Source organism: Rhinopithecus bieti, unplaced genomic scaffold, assembly GCF_001698545.2.
Source record: "Rhinopithecus bieti isolate Rb0 unplaced genomic scaffold, ASM169854v2 scaffold_32092, whole genome shotgun sequence".
Lineage (NCBI taxonomy): Eukaryota > Metazoa > Chordata > Mammalia > Primates > Cercopithecidae > Rhinopithecus > Rhinopithecus bieti.
The window spans coordinates 108,189-129,016 of NW_016813944.1; the positions used below are offsets into that span (position 1 = coordinate 108,189).

The 20,828-nt window shown below is 36.2% G+C and overlaps 1 protein-coding gene across 1 annotated transcript in view; it reads left to right on the top strand.

Annotated features, from left to right (window-relative positions):
• Positions 1 to 20,828, top strand: part of LARP1B (La ribonucleoprotein 1B) — a 147,209-nt gene that overhangs the window by 86,992 nt on the left and 39,389 nt on the right. The window contains 1 exon segment of the mRNA XM_017849119.1: positions 9,206 to 9,329. Within this exon segment, the coding sequence (XP_017704608.1) occupies positions 9,206 to 9,329 (124 nt within the window).

Sequence of the window (20,828 nt, forward strand, 5' to 3'; positions counted from 1 at the left end):
AAATGGTGCCTGAGATTATGACCCATAAAGGGACACATTCTATTTCAACTATAGCTTTAATTTTTTTTTTTTTTCCCAAACAGGGTCTCACCCTGTTGTGCCCAGGCTGGAATGCAGTGGTGAGATCATAGCTTACTGCAGCCTCAACCTCTTGGGCTCAAGGGAGCCTTCTGTCTCAGCCTCCCCAGTAGTTGGAACTACAGGCATGTGTTTTACCACACCTGACTAATTTTTTACTTTTTTTGTGGAGACAATGTCATGCTAGTCTTGAATTCCTGGCCTCAAGTAATCCTTCCACATCAGCCTCCTGAATAGCTGGAATTATAGATGTGAGCCACTGCACTCAACCAGCTTTCATTTTTTTTCCCCCACTGACTTCTTATTTTAAGGCAGGGAAAATTGCTTGAACCCGGAAGGTGGAAGTTGCAGTGAGCCAAGATCACACCACTGCACTTCAGCCTGGGCAAGACAGCAAGACTCTGTCTCGGAAAAAAAATAAATGAATAAATATAAAATAAAAAAAATAAAAATCCCTTACTGCTGACCACCTTGGACCTACCATCAGACTGTAATTCACATTGACATGAACGGGAAGTGAGAAAGTCAAAGCACCAAGCGTTCTTTCAAGCAATTTGGCTGAAGGGAAATCCTTGTTGCTTAAACTTCCTCTTTCTAGTCAGACCAATATGAGTTGCAGAGAAATGTATACTTTGAAAGACAATGTAATTTTCTCACTTAATGTTATGAATATTTTTCCGTATCAGTAATATGCATCTATATTTTATTCCCTCCAACTCTTCATTTTGAAATATTTCAAACCTCCAGAAAAGTTACATACATAATATGAAGAATGCCAGTATATTGTTCACCTAGATTCGGCAAACATCTTACCATATTGCCTTTTTTTCTATGTATAATATATATAGGTGCATATATGTACATTTTTTTCCTGAATCATTTGAGAGTTACTTGTAGACATTATGTCAGCTTATCCTAAAATACATCAGCAAGTATCTCCTAAAAACAAGTATACTCTCCTACATAACCACAATTATCAAAAACACAAGAAGTTTAACATTGATAGAATGCTATTATTGAATATGCAGTTTATATTTACATTTCTCCAATTATCTCAGCTGTCCTTTTAAATTTCTTTTATTTTTTTCTAAGTCAGTTCCAGCCAGGAATCACACACTGCCTTGAGAGTCATATAATTTTAATGTTCTTTCATTTAGAACAGTTGTGCTGCTTTTTTTTTTTTTTTTTTTTTTTTGAGATGGAGTCTCGCTCTCTCTCCCAGGCTAGAGTGCAGTGGCTTGATCTCGGCTTGGTACAACCTCCGCCTCCCGGTTCAAGCAATTCTCCTGCCTCAGCCTCCCAAGTAGCTGGGACTACAGGTGTCCGCCACCACTCCCAGCTAATTTTTGTATTTTTAGTAGAGACAGGGTTTCACCATACTGGCCAGGCTGGTCTTGAACTCCTGACCTTGTGATCCACCTGCCTCAGCCTCCCGAAGTGCTGGGATTACAGGTGTAAGCCACTGCGCCTGGCCTGCTTTTTTTTTTCTTTTTGGCTATTAATGACATTGATGTTTTTCAGGAGTTCAGGCCACTTGTTTTCAGTTTGGATTTGCCCTATATGTTTATATGATTAGCTTCAGATTAAGTTTTTTTTTTTTTTTTTTGAGATGGAGTCTCGCTCTGTCACCCATGCTGGAGTGCAGTGGCGCGATCTTGGCTCACTGCAGCCTCTGCCTCCTGAGTTCAAGTGATTCTCCTGCCTCAACCTTCTGAGTAGCTGGAATTACAGGCATGCACCACCACATCCGGCTAATTTTCTGTATTTTCAGTAGAGACAGGGTTTCACCATGTTGGCCAGGCTGGTGTTGAACTCCAGACCTCAAGTGATCTGCCCACCTTGGCCTCCCAAAGTGCTGGGATTACAGGCGTGAGCCACCACACCCAGCCAGGTTAAGTATTTTTGACAAGAACATTATATAGGGAATGTGCCCTGTTCAGTATATGCTCTCCAGAGACATGTGATGTCAGTTACAAAATTTGATGTGGTTAGAATTGGTGATTTGGTCATTTGGTTATGATGATATCTACCAGATTTGCTCACTATAAATGTACCTTTTCTTCTTTGTAATTAATAAATGATCCTTGGAGTGATATTTTAAAACTGTGTTCCCCAACAGTCTTTATTCAATATTTTAGCTTCCACTAATGATTTTTGCTTGAATCAGCTATTATACTTATTATAAGATGGTGATTTTTTTTTTTTTTGAGGTGGACTCTCACTCTATGCCCAGGCTGGAGTGCAGTGGCACAATCTCGGCTCACTGAAACCTCCACCTCCCGGGTTCAAGCGATTCTCCTGCTTCAGCCTCCCGAGTAGCTGGGACTACAGGGCGTACCACCACGCCCAGCTAATTTTTGTATTTTCAATAGAGACGAGGTTTCACCATGTTAGCCAGGATAGTCTTGATCTCCTGACCTCGTGGTCCGCCTGCCTCGGCCTCCCAAAGTGCTGAGATTACAGGCGTGAGCCACTGTGCCCAGCCAAGATGGTGATTTTTAAATTTGTTATTCCCCGTATGTCTGTCAGTATTCTTCTATAAAGAAGAACTTTCCTCTCCACTTCATTTTTTATTTTTATATTTTAATTTTCTCCCTTTTTAGTGCTAATATGGACTCCAACATGGATTTCTATCTGTTCTTGTCCTCATTCATTTTGATGTTCAGAATATCTCAAACCTAGTCAGGTTAGAGCTCTCTCAAGATGGCTCCTGCTTATAACCAGCATGTCCTCATCTGTTCAGCACATTTATATTTTATGGCACAACAAAGTGGTTTTCTTCTTTCTTTTTTTACTTTTGTTTTTTAATTGTGATAAAGCATACACAACAGAATGTATTATTTTACAGTTTTAAGTTTACAATTTTGGTTTGCCTTTTTTTTTTTTTTTTTTTTTTTTTGAGATGGAGTTTTGTCACCCAGGCTGGAGTGTAGTGGTGCGACTTTGGCTCACTGCAACCTCCACCTCCTGGGTTAAGTGCCGATTCTCCTGCCTCAGCCTCTTGAGTAACTAGGGTTACAGGTGTCCGCCAGCACACCCAGCTCATTTTTGTATTTTTAGTTGAGACGGGGTTTCACTATGTTGGCCAGCACACCCAGCTCATTTTTGTATTTTTAGTTGAGATGGGGTTTTCACTATGTTTCACTATGTTGGTTCACTATGTTGTGAGGCACCCGAGCCTTACTCGCTGCAGGTGCCACCCTAAGCAACGTCTCCTCCCCTTCCCGCACCGGTCCAGCTGACCTGGACAGTATCCCACACCCAACTCCAGCAGCTTCTTCTCCATCCCTCTAATGAGACTGACCATATTGTGCTTCACAGTAGAGCCAGCTTGGGGCCACCAAAGCTGCCCACTGTTTCTCAAGAGCTGGCCTCTCTAGCACAATTTGCACTAAATCAGAGACAAAGTATTTCCCATTTGTGCCGGAGGAATCCTGGCAGCCCAGAGACTTTGTAGATCCTTAGAGGTCCTCTGGAGCCCTAACCCCTTCCAGATCACTGCCACACTCTCCATTACCCTCTTCCTGTGATCCACCCAACCCTACCCCCTGACAGAAGGTGCCACTTTACCCACCTAGAGCACTAACTCTCCAGCCCCACTGCCAGCAGCAGCAGGTGATTCGATCAGGCCATTTTGCCGCCCCCTCCTGAACTGCACAGCTGAGGAGGCTCCCATGGTTTCTGTGATGAGCTCATCTGCGGATCTCAGCTTTGAGAAACCTTCACCTCTAGGGAATCCAAGCCTCCATAGTGAAGGCAGCTGCTATTTATTTTCCTAAAGAGAGTATTTTTATACAAACCTACCAAAATGGAATAAAAGGCTTGAAGCTAAAAATAAAAAATAAAAAAAAAGTCTGGAAAGAGAAGGAAACCTAGAGAAATAAGGCTGGCATTTGGGTCTTCATTTCCCTCAGACGCATCTGCCAGTTCCATCCTAGGCCTCAAACTTTTAGTAATAATGTCTGGTCATCAAAAAATAATCAGGAATATCAGAAGACAATATGATATGATAGAAAAAAACAAAAGAAACAACAGGAAATAGAAACAGACCCCTAGTGATCCAGAAAATAGAGTTATCAAGCAGACTTTATTTTTAGTAAGTTAAAAAATAAAAGATAAGATGGAGAATTTCAGTATAGAGCCAGAAACTTTAAAAAATAATCAAGTGGAAATTTTAAAACTGCAAAATATGATAAGTGCAATGGGTAGGCTTAATAGTAGATCAGGACAGTGAAAAGATAATTATTAAACTAGAAGATGGATCAAAAGAAAAATCCAGAGTGAAGCATTGAACAAAAAGATGGAAAATACAGAAAAGGGTGTAAGAGACATAGTCTAACACATATCTTTGAATCCTCCAAAGGGGGAGGAGAGAGAATAAAGCATAAGTAATATTTGAAGAGATTATGGGTAAGAACTTTCCAAAACTGATGAAAGACACCAAAGGACAGATTCTAGTCCTAAAAATTTCGAAGAAGATAAATACAAAGAAAACCTCATCGAGACCATCCATATAAAGCAACTGAAAACAAATAAAAGCTGGATAAAAAGGACAGATTACTTTACAAGCATTGATAGTAAGACTTACAGCTAACTTCTCAGTAGAAATAATGGAGGTGAGGGAACAAAGGGATGATGTAGTTACAGTACCTGTAAGGGAAAATAGTGTTCAAGAATAAAGGTAAACAAATAATTGAATTGTATGCTTAAATAAGTGAATTTATGAGGTGTAAAATAAAGCTCTAAATAAACCTGTATAAAAATGAAGGTAAAATAGAGATATTATCAGAGACATGAAAACTATGAAAATTTATTTTCAGCAGATCTGCTTTAAAGAAAATACTAAAGGGAATTTTTCAGGCAGAGGAAAATGATTCCAGAAAGAAGCTTGGAGATGCAGGAAGAAATGAAAAGCAATGGGAAGGGTAAATATGTGTGTATATTTAGATAAATATTGGCAATAAACACAACAAAGCTGGTGTAACTCTATTTACTGTATCAGGCAAAGTAGGTTTTTAAGGCAAAACCTATTCAAGATATAAAGATGGATGTTTTATAATCATGACAAGTTTCATTTGCCTCAGAAGATACAATAGTTCTAAATTTGTGTGCATCTAATAATGTAGCTTCAAAATACATAAAATTTACAGGCAAATAGGTGCATTCATAATCATAGTGGGAGATGGAGCAATCAGAACCAAAAAATCAGTAAGGTTATAGAAAATGTGGATGCAATTTAGAAAAGTCAATTCCAATTGGATTATAGTTCTAAATGTGAAATACAAAATAATAAATCTTATAGAAATAATAGCTCAGTAATATTTGATTGGGGAAGATTTATTGAACAGGAAACACAGTGAAGGAAGTGATTGATAAATTGTACTACATTAAAGGACTTCTTTTCATCAAGATACTGTAAGAGAATAAAAGGCAAGTTAAAAGTGTCAAAAGGTATTTACAACATTTTATAAAGAACTCTTACAAATCAATAAGAGAAAGACAACCCTATAGAAAAATGAGCAATAGTATTGAATACTCACCTCAACAAAGGAAGCTATCCAAATCAGCAAATATACTCAAGGTTTTCAGCCTCATTAGTAATCAGAGAGATGCAAATTAAAGCTACAGTGAGATAACACATATACCTACCAGGATGACTACATTAAAACTTTTCTGAATTTTATTTTGAGATATTTATAGATTCACAGGAAGTTGCAAAAATTGTACAGAGAGGTACTGTATACCCTCACTTCCCTTCAAAGATCACATCTTGTATAACTATATATACATCATATAACTATAGCACAATGCTGGGCAAAGTGGCTCATGCCTGTAATTCCAGCTGTTCTGGAGGCTGAGGCAGGTGGATTGCTTGAGGCCAGGAGTTTGAGACCAGTGTGGGCAACATAGTGAGACTCCATCTCTTAAAAAAAAATTAAAAAAAAAAAATTAGCCTGTCATGGTGGCATGCACCTGTAGTGCCAGCTACAGGTTGAGGCAGGAAGATCACCTGGGCGCAGGAGTTCAAGGCTACAGTGAGCTGTGGTCGTACCACTGTGTTCCAGTCTGGGCAACAGAGCAAGACCCTGTCTCTAGGTGGGGAAGAAAAGGAAATATGTTGTATAATATTAAAACCAGAAAATAGACATTTCTTATCACAAATGTATGTGTATAGTTTTGTGCCATTTTATCACCTGTAGATTCGTATAACTACCAGCACAGTCAAGACACTGAATTGTATTATTACCACAAAATTCTCCCTGTGCTCTCTAAAGTTCAGAGTCTTTAGGGTCTCACTCACCTGCCTCACCTCCACTATCCCTAACCCCTGGCAACCACTAATCTGTTCTTCATCTCTGTAATTTTGTCGTTTTGAGACTGTTACATGATGGAATCACACATTTCTTAGAACAGTTTTATATTCATTGCAAAATTGAGCAGAAGATAGCTCTTCCATAGATCTTCTTCCCCCACACAAGCATAGCCTCTCGTATTGTCAACCTCCCCTACCACAGTGGTACATTTGTTGCAATTGATGAACCTACCTAGATGCGTCATTCTCACTAAAAGTTTATAGTTTACATTAGGGTTCATTCTTGTTCAAATGGCTAAATTTTGAGACTGAAAATACCAAGCATTGGTGCAGAAGTAGATCAACAGGAACTTTAATATACTGCTAATGGGGAAATAAATAGGTACAGCCACTGTGAAAAACTGGCATTTTCTACTAAGGCTAAATAAAAACCTACTCAATTCAGCAATTCCACTCCTAAGTAAATATCCTAAGTAAACAAAATGTGTGTTCCTGTTCACCAAAAGAAGTTTTGTAAAACGTATTTATAGGAATTCATTTGTAATAGCTATAATCTGAGAAAGGACCCAAATGCTCATCGATAGCAGAATGGATTTCTTAAAAAATTGCAGTGTATTCATATGGTAGAATAGAGTAAGGGTAGACAAACATTTTCTGTACAGAGCTGTATAGTAAATACCTTAGACTTTGTGGGTCATACGTTGTCAGTGGTCATACGTTATCCACCTAACTCTGCAGTTGTAGCAATGAAGTAGTCATAGGCAATATGTAAACAAATGGGTGTGGTTATGTTCTAAAACAGCGATTTATAAAAACAGACTTTAGCCTTTGGGCCTGTAGTTTGCTGACCTCTGCTGTAGAGCCACAAACTGTGATTACACACATGTACATGGATCAGTCTCCTAAACATAATTTTGCGTGAAAGAAACCATACAGTATAATTCTATTTTTATAAAGTTCAGAAACATGCAAAACACCTATTGTATTGAAGTCAGTGTATGAGCTATCTGGGGGGAGAAAGAGGAGATCCTGACCAGAAGGGACATGAAAAGGAAGCTTCTAGGGTGCTAGTAATTGCTTTACCTGAATGGTGATTACTTAAGTCTGTTTACCTTTGATTATTCATTGAGATGTATACTTATGATTTGTACACTTCTCATGTATGTGTGTATGTGTGTGTGTGTAATACATTAATGAATTAGTTAAAAATAAAAACTAAACTAAAACATATACAACTTGTGTTTCCATCAGGGTAGAATTGTGTTATTTATCTCTGGCATGTAGTAAACATACAATAATTATTTATAGAATTGGGAGTTGCTAATAGCAAGCTCTGTAGCAAGATAAGGGACAAGAGGAGTGAGCAATGATTCTGATTTAGCCTGAAGAGCTTATTGAAAACTTTTGAGGAAGAAATGTTGATAAATATACATTTTGACATAATTAAAGATACTTTAGTGATAAAAAGATCATAATCTAAAAGGCTAACATTGGGATTTAATAAATGGTTTGAGCTGACAAGTGACTTCATCTTTGAAGACAGAAGGAAAAGATTCTTTTGTTATTAAGAGCAAGCTACTACTTGTAATGATATTTAATTTGCTTCCTATTTTAAATTTGCTTCAATCTGACAAATTCTTTGTTATGTTTTTTACTTGCTTAAACCATCTTTGGATGTTGCCCTGTAAAGATTCATGTACCCATTAGTACCGTGTGGCATAGATGTGATATAGGGTTTTATTGGGAAAAACTTAGAAGAAATAGTAGAGTGTAAGCAGTCCCTCAAACTCCTTTTTTCTCTTACAGTTTAGGCCAGACATAGAGGGTCTTTATGCACCTGTGGCAAAGTGAACTTCCAGTAGAGAATGACCTCTACCCTCTGTAACGCTCCACACATTTGTAGGGCAGGGATGGAAACACCTAAGTGACTATGTAATAATAGTTACAAAGGGGAAGCCTCCAGAACCCCAGAGTCAGAGAGGGGTCTATTCTTCCTTTGAGCTAACAACAGAGTCAGAGAGGGGTCTATTCTTCCTTTGAGCTAACAACTCAAACCTACTGAGTCTCTTTGCTGCAGCTATCCAGGGCCATCCAGATTTATCTTTATCACATGCATCCATTATTATAAAACAAAGTGAAATCTTTTTGAGCCAGTATTAAAGGTCTTCTAGTAGCTTTCTCCGACTTCCGCATCAGGCCTCTTTGCCACTGGTTCTACAGAGATAGTCTCATTCACGTAATTACTTTCTAATAAACACATTGCTTTTTCCAAGCGTCTTATCTTTGCTCACATTACCTATTTAGAATGTTTCTCCCTTTCTCTAAATTCTCATCCTTCAAGAGCTGCTTTTGTCCCTTCTCTTCTGTGATGGCTTCCTGATGATCTTAATTCTTATACCAATATGGCTTTTCACATACTGCCTAATATTATTCATTTTTATGTGTTCATTTCTTCCTTTTCATCTAACATATAGATTCCTTAATGGTAGGGAGCATGTATTAGATTACTTTGTAACTTCTGTAATACCTGGTAGTCTTGTATGTACATGCTCAACAAATAATTAATGATTAGTTTGTGTGCTCTTATGTTTTTTAATTACAAAATCATCATAATATTTTAGGGTTTTATATGCTTCTTAGATTCTGAATGTTGTTATTAAGTTTAATGCTAGATTCTTTATTAGAACGTCTTTTTCACTCCATTGTGATTAATCCCTGTTTTAGAAGTTCATTTGTTTGAGGTTGGTATCAATTATTGTCTGTTGGTTACTCTGTTAGCCAGTTTAGTAATAAGATTCCTCCATTCTACTTCAGCAAGAAGTTGAGAACTTTAAGAAGCTAAATCTCATTAGTAAAGAGCAGTTTGAAAACCTAACACCTGAACTTCCTTTTGAGCCAAACCAAGAAGTTCCTGTAGCACCTTCACAGTCCAGGCAAGGTATGTAAATCTGTTTTTGTGTAAGTGTCTGAATAGTATTAAAGCAGTTCTGAATTGTTTTTAAAAATTACTCCTTTTTTTTCTTTATTTGTGGAAAATCATTAGGTAAATGGTAAAATGCTAGAATTTTAAAACTCAACTTTTATCCTTTTGTGAACTTCTATGATCACACCAGGTTATGCTCAAAGCCAGAGGCTTACTTAGAAGTAGGCAGAATTTGTTGGTTCTTTATGTATCTGATGTGATTTTAAGATTGCTGGGAATGTTTCTCTTCCCAAAATAAAATTTTTCACTGACTCACTGATCCTAAGAATGCAATAGAGTCATTCTTTTGTTTTAAGGTCTTAGCTGTCTGTGACAGTGTAAATAAATACATTGGGAGATCCATAAATTGAATCTGACATTTCAGACAAGTATAACTGATTTCGTTATAGTCTTTTCCCGCAGGTGGTTAAAAAAAAAGATTTATAAAAAGTCACACATATACAAAGATAGAGTGAATTTTATAATAAAACTCCCATTTTCTGTTATACTTAATCATCTAATACCCAATTTTGTTTTGTCTCGACTCCAGTCACTCCTGTACCTCCCTCTGGATTATTTTGAAACAAATTCTCAATCATATGATTCATATTTTTTTATCCCTAAGTATTTCTGTATGTGTCTTTAAAAAGATAAGGGCTGTATCTTTTAACACATAAATTAGCAGGACATTATTTCTAAAATTAACAGTTATTCCTTAATGTGAAATATCTAGTTAGTGTTCAAATTTCCTCATTCATCACTTTTTTTTTTCCAGTTTCTTCAAATAGATTGCAATAGATTGATATGTCTTTTTTAGTCTACAGGTTTCTACTGTTTTTTGCCTTATAATTTATTGGTCCTTGCAATTTGGTATTAAAGAAACTGGGTTGTCTGTCCTGTAGAATTTCTCACATTCTGAATTTTGCTGATTGTATCCCCATGGTTTCATTTAACCTGTTTTCTAGTCCTGAGTTATCGATGACTGTTAGTTCAGCATAGAGGCTTGATTAGATTAAGACTCAAATCTCTGTAAGCATATGTCATATGTAGTATTGAATACTATTAGGAGATACATAATGCTCTATTGTCTCTTTTTGTAATGTTAGCGGTTATTGATGATCAGTGAGTGAAGCTTTTATTTTACTAGGGGTTACAAAATAGTGATGATTCTATTTTTAATCATTACATCTTACCTTAATAGGTAGAATACTTTTATAAAGAGAACTTTCCTCAGAATATTTATTTATTCTGAGATAGAGTTCTTACAGGAAACTGAGTCAGTGCTGAATTATTTCCTTTTGTTTACTAGTTTCAAAGTACTAGCTGGTTCCTTAACATTCTTCACTGGTGACTAATGAAGTTTTTGTTTGTTTTTAAATGATCACTGTGAACTCATAAATACATGAGATGGGTTTCACTCTATTATAGTTATTATTATTATTGATACATGTGCCAGTTATCAGTTTATTGACTGTTAGCTCTAAAGCCACCTTTCATTTTCTTGCTCAGTAATAATGGAGTTGGACTGTTAACTTTAATGTTTCCCACCCCACACAAGGTTGAGCCCCCACACAAGGTTGAGCTTTGTCAGTACCAGACCTGCTGCTGAGTTGGTCCTTGTTTCTAGGCCTTTTGAATAGAAAGAGCTAGGAAATTTTTTAAAGAGAAAAATATATTATGTATTCATGTTGATATTTTCTGTCTAAATTTAAGATTATAGGTTTTAATTTTAACTTCTTTGATTTTGTAGTTGTATTGCTTTTTACTTACATATAAAAAATCTTTCTTTTTTTTTTTTTTTTTTTGAGACGGAGTCTTGCTCTGCCGCCCAGGCTGGAATGCAGTGGCCGGCTCTCAGCTCACTGCAAGCTCCGCCTCCCGGGTTCACGCCATTCTCCTGTCTCAGCCTCCCGCGTAGCTGGGACTACAGGCGCCCGCCTCGTCGCCCGGCTAGTTTTTTGTATTTTTTTTTTAGTAGAGACGGGGTTTCACCGTGTTAGCCAGGATGGTCTCGATCTCCTGACCTCATGATCCGCCCGTCTCGGCCTCCCAAAGTGCTGGGATTACAGGCTTGAGCCACCGCGCCCGGCCAATGAGGATATTTCCTTTATCACCATGGGCCCCTATAGGCTCCCAAGTATCACTTTGCAGATTCCACGAGAAGAGTGTTAGCAAACTTCTTCTTGAGGCAGAGGTTGTAACTCTGTGAGATGAACTCACAGATCAGAAAGAAGTTTCTCAGAAAGCTTCTTTCACGTTTTGAACGGATGAAATTTCCTTTATCAGCGTAGGACCGCGCCCGGCCAAAAATCTTTCTTCCTAACCACAGTAACATAATTATTTATTTGCTAATCCTATGATATAATAGTTTCAGAATAGCAATAACATTAAATAACAATATTATAAATACTGAAAGGTAACTTCTTTTAGAGTTCTTTAAACTTTAAACTTTTAAAAACTTCATACTTTAAAGCTTTCTTTAAGGTTCTTCGTGTGTCCCACTAGGGATGTTCAGTTAAACTGCTGGATTTTTTGTCTTGTTAAATTTGAATACTTTAAAATTGAGAATGTATGTTCCTTTGCACATCATAGAAAGCATATAAATCGCAAATAAGGAGATAAATTTGGCAATTGCATGACATTAACAAAGAATTAATATCATAGAAATCTAAAACCTTAAAATTAATGTGAAAATGGCAAACATTAACAGAAAAAGTAGTAAATGAAACACGAACATCAGTTTCATATTTGGGAAGACCAAATGGCCAATAAATATGAAAAGCTGCTATTTTTATTGAGGTTTTCCAATTAAAACCATAGTGATACACCATATTATAACCTAGCAGTTTCATTTCAAGAGATACTGTTGCAGGCCGTTGTGACTCATGCCTATAATCCCAACACTTTGGGAGGCCAAGGCAGGAGGATCAGTTGAGCCCAGGAGTTTGAGACCAGCCTGGGCGTACTGTTGCAGATGTTTACCAAGAGAATGTTTGCAGTATCATGGTTCATAATAGAAAAAAGCAATTGAAAACTAAAAAATCCACAGTTATAGTAGAATGTATTATAAGATGTGGTATATTCATATGCAGGAAAAATAGGCAGCAGTGGAAAATGAAAGAACTAACATTATATGTGACAAAATGTGTTAATCTAAAAATATAGGAAAAAATAACAAAATAAAAAATAAAAAAATAGGATGTATAAAATAAGCTAGAACAAAGAAGTTCATTCAATGTAATGCTATTACATAAAGTATAAAATTCATGGATATATGCATAGCACATAGGAGCCATGAATATAAGCAAGGGGAATTATTAATATAAAAATTTAATATATTAATTTACTCCTGAGGGTGGGGGAATCCCATCTGGAGGGTCTGCATATGTGTTTGCTAGTGTCTGGAATTTATGTATTGGTCTAGTTGGTCGGTATGAGTGTGTATCAACTCTACTTTAAAATTTATATATAAATCTATTAATTTTATTTGTGTGCTGTAATCTCTAGTTTTAAATATATGAACAGAAAAGTATAAAATAAAGCAAAATTTAAAAAAGATAGAATTTGACCCAATATATTGCTATGACAGGAAATGTTGAATAGATTAATGTTCAAATGAAAAGGTAATTTTAATCTTAAAATTAATTGGGCTTAAAAAAATTCACTCTATGCTAGTTATATGTCATAACATGTAGAAATATTAGAAAGTAAAGGATGGGAAATCATATAAAAGAATGATCCTAATAGAAAAGAGTTGGTATTGCTATTACGATATAGAATTTAAGGCATAAAGAAGGAGTTTATTTTCACTGTCTTCAGTATCTATGTTCCTATTTATTCCCTATGCCTGCTCCAAACAGGCCTCTGTCCTCCACATCCCAAACCAGCTACTGATAATATCACCAGGAATCTCTATATATAAAAGGGGTCAAATCAGTCCTTATCTTACCTGACGTCAGCATTAAATCAAATTAATCGCTCTGTCCTGAAACATATTTTTACTTCCTGAACACTTACTCACTTATTCTCCTTCTGCCTCATGGAGTCTTTTTTGCTAGTTCTTCACTGTTTCCCTAACCTCTAAAATTTGGATGCTTTAGGACCCAGTCCTCAAATTTCTCCTCTTTTGAATCCTCATTAACTCCTCGTGTAATAGCATCAAGTCTCATGGGTTTTAAAGAGCATTATTATACTAATGAGTATTAAATTGATATGTATAGACCAGACCTCCATCCTGTATTTCAGACAAATATTCAACTGTATGGTTAACAGTTCCACTTGTATATTTTATAAGCATGTTAAATTTCGTATGTCAAAAATCTAAGTTCTGAATTCCCACCCCTCTCCAAGGACTTTTCCTCCTAGACTTCCACATCTCTGTAAATATTACCTCTGTTTTTCCAGTTACACAGGTCAAACGTTTCTGTGTCATTTTTGATCTGTTTGTCTTTTAAATTCCATATCTTATTTATGGGAAAGTTATATATATTTAAAATATATCTAGAATCTAACCACCTCTTACTTTCTCCATCTCTATCACCCTGTAAAAGTCACCATCGTTTTCTCCTTGGTTAATTGCAGTAAACTCCTAGCCTGTCTCCCTCCTTTCATTCTGACCACCCTACAAATATCCAGTTATATTTTTTGTTTCCTCTTAAAAATTATATATATTTAAGGTGTACAACATGATGTTTTGATATACATATATATATAGTGTAATGGTTACAATAGTCAAGCAAATGAACATATTATCTCACATAGTTACCTTTTTTTGTGGCAAGAGCACCTAAAATCTCTCTTAGCAAAAATACCAAGTATAATATAATATTATTAGCTGTTGCCCTTAGGTTGTACATTAGATCTCTAGACTTACTTATCCTACATATCTGCAACTTGGTATTTCTTGTTTTGTTTTTGTTTTTTTTTTTTTGAGACGGAGTCTCGCTCTGTCGCCCAGGCTGGAGTGCAGTGGCCGGATCTCAGCTCACTGCAAGCTCCGCCTCCCGGGTTTACGCCATTCTCCTGCCTCAGCCTCCCGAGTAGCTGGGGCTACAAGCGGCCGCCACCTCGCCCGGCTAGTTTTTTGTATTTTTTAGTAGAGACGGGGTTTCACCGTGTTAGCCAGGATGGTCTCGATCTCCTGACCTCGTGATCTGCCCGTCTCGGCCTCCCAAAGTGCTGGGATTACAGGCTTGAGCCACCGCGCCCGGCCTCAACTTGGTATTTCTTGACCTACATCTCCTCATTCTCCCTCATCCCACCCTTGGTAACCACTGTTTTATTATCTACGTCTATATACTTTTTTAAAAAGATTCTATGTATAAGTGACATTATGAAGTATTTTTCTTTCTGTGTTTGGCTTATTTTATTTAGCATAATGTCCTCCAGTTTCATCCATATTGTAGCAAATGGCAGGATCTCCTTTTTTTAAAGGTTTAATTCTATTCTATTCTCTCTCTATATATATACACATATATATACACACACACATATATACACATATACGTATATATACACAAATATGCATATATATACACACATATATATATACACACACACACATATACATACACACACATCACCATTTCTCTGTTTATCATAAGTGGACACATACTTTAGTTGTTCCCATATCTTATATCTTGGCTATTGTGAATAATGTGGCAATGAACATGTGAGTGCAGATAGATATCTTTCTATGGTGATGATTTCATTTCCTTTGGGTATATACCCAGAAGAGGGATTGTTGGGTCATATGGTTATTCTACTTTTAATTTCTTTACAAATCTCCATTCTGTTTTCCGCAATGGCTGCACCAGTGCACCTTTTCATATACATGTTGACCTTGTTATGTCTTCTTTGGAGAGATCTCTAATCAGGTCTTTTGACCATGTTTTAATTGGATTATTTTCATTCTTGCTATTGAGTTGTTTGAGTTACTTATATATTTTGGATATAACTCCTAATCAGATATGTGGTTTGCAATATTTTTTTCTTATTCTGTAGGTTGTCTCTTCGCTCTGTTGACTGTTTCCTTTGCTGTGCAGAATAAACTTTTTCATTTGGTGCATTCCGTTTGTTTATTTTTGCTTTCATTGCCTGAGCTTCGTGGGTCATATTTTTTGAAAAATTGAGATATAGATTACATTCAGTAAGTTTCACACCATTTATGTACATCATTTTGGGAACTTTGACAGATGAATACAGTCACGTAAACACCACCTAGTCAAGTTACTGAACATTTCCATTACTCCCTGAGAATTTTTTCATGACTCTTTGTATTCAACCCAGGCCAAGTTTTTGGCAGCTTGTTTTCTATTTTCTATTCCTATAGTTTTGCCATTTCTAGAATATCATATAAATGGAATCATATAAAATATAGCCCTTTGAGTCTGGCTCCTTTCATTTAGCATAGTGCCTTTCAGATTTATTCATGCTTTTGTGTGTTGTTTGTATTACCTTTTTATTGACAAGTAGCATTCCATTACATGGATGTAAACAGTTTATCCACTTATTAGTTGAAGGCATATAGGTTGTTTTTCTTTTTTTGGTGATTATGAATTAAGCTGCTATGAGTATTTGTTTACAAGTTTTTGTGTGAATATATGTTTTCATTTCACTTGGGTAAATGCTTTTGAGTGGCACTGTTGGAACATACAGTAAGTATAACTTTTTAAGAAACTGTCTAACTTTTCCAAAATGGCTGTGCCATTTTACATTCTTAACAGGAATATATGAGGGTTCCATTTGCTCTACATCATCACCAGCATTTAGTATTGTTAGTTTAAAAAAATTTTTTTTTGCCCTCTAATAGTAGTATCTCATTGTGACTGATGCTGTTGCGTATCTTTTTATGTGCTGATTTGCCATCAGTTCATGCTTGGCAAAGTGCCTGCACAAATCTTTGTACATTTCTTTTATTGAGTTGTTTTTGTTACTGAGCTTTGAGAGTTCTTTACTCTGGATACAAGTCCTTTATTACAGATGTACATAGGTAATTTGCACATGTCTTATCAGAACCTAGGGCTTATGTTTTCATTTTTTAAGAGTATCTTTTGGGCCAGGTGCGGTGGCTCATGTCATATGGCTTGTCTTAATTAGTCTGTTTGTGTTGTAAAGTACATTGATTGGTTTTCAAATGTTGAACTAGTCTTGGATTCTCAGGATAAGCCTCATTTAGTTATTATATTATCCTTTTATATATTCTTAGACTCAGGTTGCTTATATCTTTTGAAGCCTTTTGTACTATATTCATGAGGAATATTGTTTTTTTTCATTGTCTTGGATTATATTTGTCTGATTTAGGTGTTAGAGGTGTCATAAAATGAGTGTCATAAAATGAGTTGGTAAGTGTTCTTTCTTTTGTATTTTGGAAGAGTTTGTCTACAATTGTTTATTTCTTACACATTGTTAGCATTCCCCAGTGATGCCATTCAGGCCCAGATACCATCTGGGCCTGGAACTATTGGAATGTTTTAAACTACACATTTATTTATTTAAGAAACATAAGACTAAGTAAGTCTTTTTTCTCAGGTGAGCTTTTGTACCTATTGGATTTGTTCGTTTCCTGGAATTTATAATATGCTCTTTTTCTCCTTTTACTGTTTGTAGGTTCTGTAGAGATATCTCTTCTTTCATTCCTACTCTTTATAAATTTGTGTCTTTTTTGTCTTGATCGATCTAGCTAGAGGTTCATCAGTTTAATTTTTTTAAGTTTTATTTTCATTGATTTACTTCATTTTATTCCAGTTTTATTAATTTTTGCTCTTTATTATTTCCTTTTTTCTTATTTTGTTCCTCCTTTTCTAGTTTCAGTGGAAGCTTAGATCATTTATTTGATACCATTTTTCTTTCCTATTATAACCATTTAATACTACAAATTTCCCCTAAGTAGTATTTTAGGTGTTATTGCATTTTGATTTTCATTCAGTTCTATATATTTTCTCATTTCTTTTAATTTTTTCATACATCAGCTATTTAGAAGTGTTTTGTTTAATTTTAAAATTTGGATATCTTCCTGAAATCTATTTGTTTGAAATCTAATTTTAAGGGAGAAGTTTAAATTACTGATTTGAGAGTTTCTTTTCGGATATAAGCATTTAATATTCTCTCTCTCTCTTTATTTATCTATCTCTATATTTTTTTAAGACAGAGTCTTGGAGTCTCGCCCTGTCGCCCAGGCTGGAGTGCAGTGGTATAATCTCAGCTCACTGCAACCTCTGCCTCCTGGGTTCAAGTGATTCTCCTGCCTCAGCCTCCTGAGCAGCTGGGATTACAGGTCTGTGCCACCACACTCGGCTAATTTTTGCATTTTTAGTGGAGACCGGGTTTCACCACGTTGGCCAGGCTGGTCTCGAACTCCTGGCCTCAAATGATCCACCCACTTCGGCTTCCTAAAGTGCTGGGATTACAGGCATGAGCCACTGAGTACAGCCCTTAATTCTGTATATTTTTATTTAAGCACTGCTTTAGCTGCATTCCACAAATTTTGATATGTTGTATTTTATTAATTTTTATTCTTTCGAAACATTTTCTAAATTCTTTTGAGACTTCCTCTTTATGTATTATTTAGGAGCATATTCGGTGTAATTTCCAAGTGATTGGAATTTTTTCAGTTATCCCTCTGTTATTAATCTTATTGATATATAGTTTAATTCTATTACAGCCAGAGAACATACTTTACATTATTTTAAAATTTAAAGTTAATTTATTAATTTCAAATTTGTTTAATTAATTTGCTAATTTTATCACCCACAATATAGTCTGTCTTGGTGAATGTACCATATACATCTGAGAAGAATGTTTATTATACTATTTTTGAGTAGAATGTTCCATATTGTCTGTTCAATTCAGTTGGTTAATGGTGTTGATGAGTTCTATATCTTTGCTGATTTTTTTGTCTACTGGTTCTATCTTAGAGAGGAGTGTCGAAGTCACCACCTATAATTGCAGACTTGTTTATTTCCTATTTCAGTTCTATCGGGTTTTGCTTCATTTATTTAGCTCTTTTGTTAGTTCACCTTATACCCATTGGTATATTGTGTCATCTTGGTGAATTGGCCCTTTCATTCATGTATGTTATCCTTGTTTGCTTTGAAATTTAGTTTGTCTGATTTTAATATAGCCATTCCAGCTTTCTTTCATTTCTCTCTCATGGTATGTGATGTATCTTTTGCCAACTTTTTACTTTTAACCTACCTATATCATTATATTTGAAGTCAGTTTATTATAGATAGCATATAGTTAGGTCATGTTTTTAATTCAGTCTGACAATATGTCTTTTAATTGATTTGTTTAGACTAATGTAATTATTGGTATGTTTGGATTTAGGTCAACCTTTGTATTATTCATTTTCATTTTTTTTTTTTTTGCTTCTATTGCCCATTTTCTGCATTCTTTGTGTTATTTGTAACTTTTTCTATTACATTTTAATTTATGTACTGTGAATTTGGACACATATATCTTTTTTTGTGTAATTGTTTTTAGTGATTGCTCTAGGGATTTCTAAACACATACTTTTCAGTTTATTTCGAATCAATATTTTACCATTTCAATAAGAATGTAGAAACCTAGGCCGGGCGCAGTGGCTCACGCCTGTAATCCCAGCACTTTGGGAGGCCGAGGCGGGTGGATCACCTGAGGTCGGGAGTTCAAGACCAGCCTGACCAACATGGAGAAACCCCGTCTCTACTAAAATACAAAATTTGCTGGGCCTGGTGGCACATGCCTATAATCCCAGCTACTAGGGAGGCTGAGGCAGGAGAATTGCTTGAACCTGGGAGGCGGAGGTTGTGGTGAGCTGAGATCGTGCCATTGCACTCCAGCCTGGGCAACAAGAGTGAAACTCCGCCTCAAAAAAAAAAAAAAAAAAAAAAAAATGTAGAAACCTAACCCCCATACCCCCATAGAGATTTTTTTTTCCTTTCTCTCCCCACCGGCCCCACCCCAAGAGAGAGGGTCTCACTGTTGCCAAGGCTGGAGTGCAGTGTGCACTCATGGCTCACTGCAGCCTCAAACTGCTGGGTTCAAGTAATCCTACCACCTCAGCCTTCCAAGTAGGTAGGACTACAGGTGCATGCCACAAAGCCCAACAAATTTTTTTATTTTTTTGTGGAGACAGGATCTCGCTACGTTGCCCAGATTGGTCTAGTACTCCTGGCCTCAAGAGAAACTCCTACCTCAGTCTCCCAAAGTGCTGGGATTATAGGCATGAATCACCACACTCAGCTGAAATTTCTTTATGTAATGATTGTCTTATATATCTTCATATGTTAAAAAGCCCACCAGACAATGTTTTATTTTTTACTTTCAAGCATGTTTTAAATAACTTAAAAGGAGAATAGTCTATTATATTTATCCAGACCTTTACCATTTATCTTGCTGTTCCTCTATTTGTGATATTTCAGGTTTCCTTCTGTTATCATTTTCTTCTGTCTGAAATACTCAGGTTAGCAGTTCTTTTAGAGCAGTTCAGTTGGCTATGATTTCTAGTTTTCTTTCTTCTGAGAATGTCTTTATTTCGCCTTATTGCCAAGGATATTTTCACTGGATAAAGAATTCTGGACTGACAGTTGTTTTCTGTTAGTGATTCAAAATTGTTGTACCACTTCTTTCTGTCCTCCGTGGTTTTTGGTATAAAATTTTATAGTCATTCAAATTGTTTCCCTACAAGTAATGCATCTCTAGCTACTTTCAAGATTTTTATTTTTTTCATCTTAAGTTTACAGCAAGTACAGCAAGTAGAGTGTGATGTGCCTTGGTATGAAGTTCTTTGGGTTTATCCTGGATAGGATTGTCTGTTTCTTAAATCTGTAGGTTTGACTTTAGACAAATTTGGGAAGTTTTCAACTATTATTTCCTTAAAAAAAATTTTAACCCTGCATTTCTTCTCTCCTAGACCTTTTATTGTCCCACGGGTTCTTAAGATTTGGCTGATTTTTTTTCAGTTTCTTTTTTTTCTGTTGTTGAGGTTGCTTTTCTGTTTTCGGTTCAGTTTCTGTTGATTCTGGTTGCTTTTAATCTTCGTCACCCATTTTAAGCACCTTAATTACGATTGCTTTGGTGTACTTTTCATGTTTCTTGTGCTTGAACTCACTGAGTTTTTAAAATATGTGTGTTTATACATTTTTAATCAAATTTGGAAAGTGTTCAGCTGTTCCTTTAAATTTAAAATTTTAATTAAAAAATTAATAGACTGGGTGTGGCAGCTTATGCCTGTAATCCCAGCACTTTGGGAGGCCAAGGCAGGTGGATCACCTGAGGTCAGGAGTTCGAGACCAGCCTGGCCAACATGGTGAAACCCCATCTCTACTAAAATACAAAATTCGCTGGGTGTGGTGGCACGCACCTATAATCCCAGGTACTTGGAAGGCTGAGGCACGACAATCACTTGAATCCGGGAGGTAGATGTTGCAGTGAGCCAAGATTGTACCACTGCATTCCAGCCTGGGTGACAGTGAGACTCTGTCTTTAAAAAAA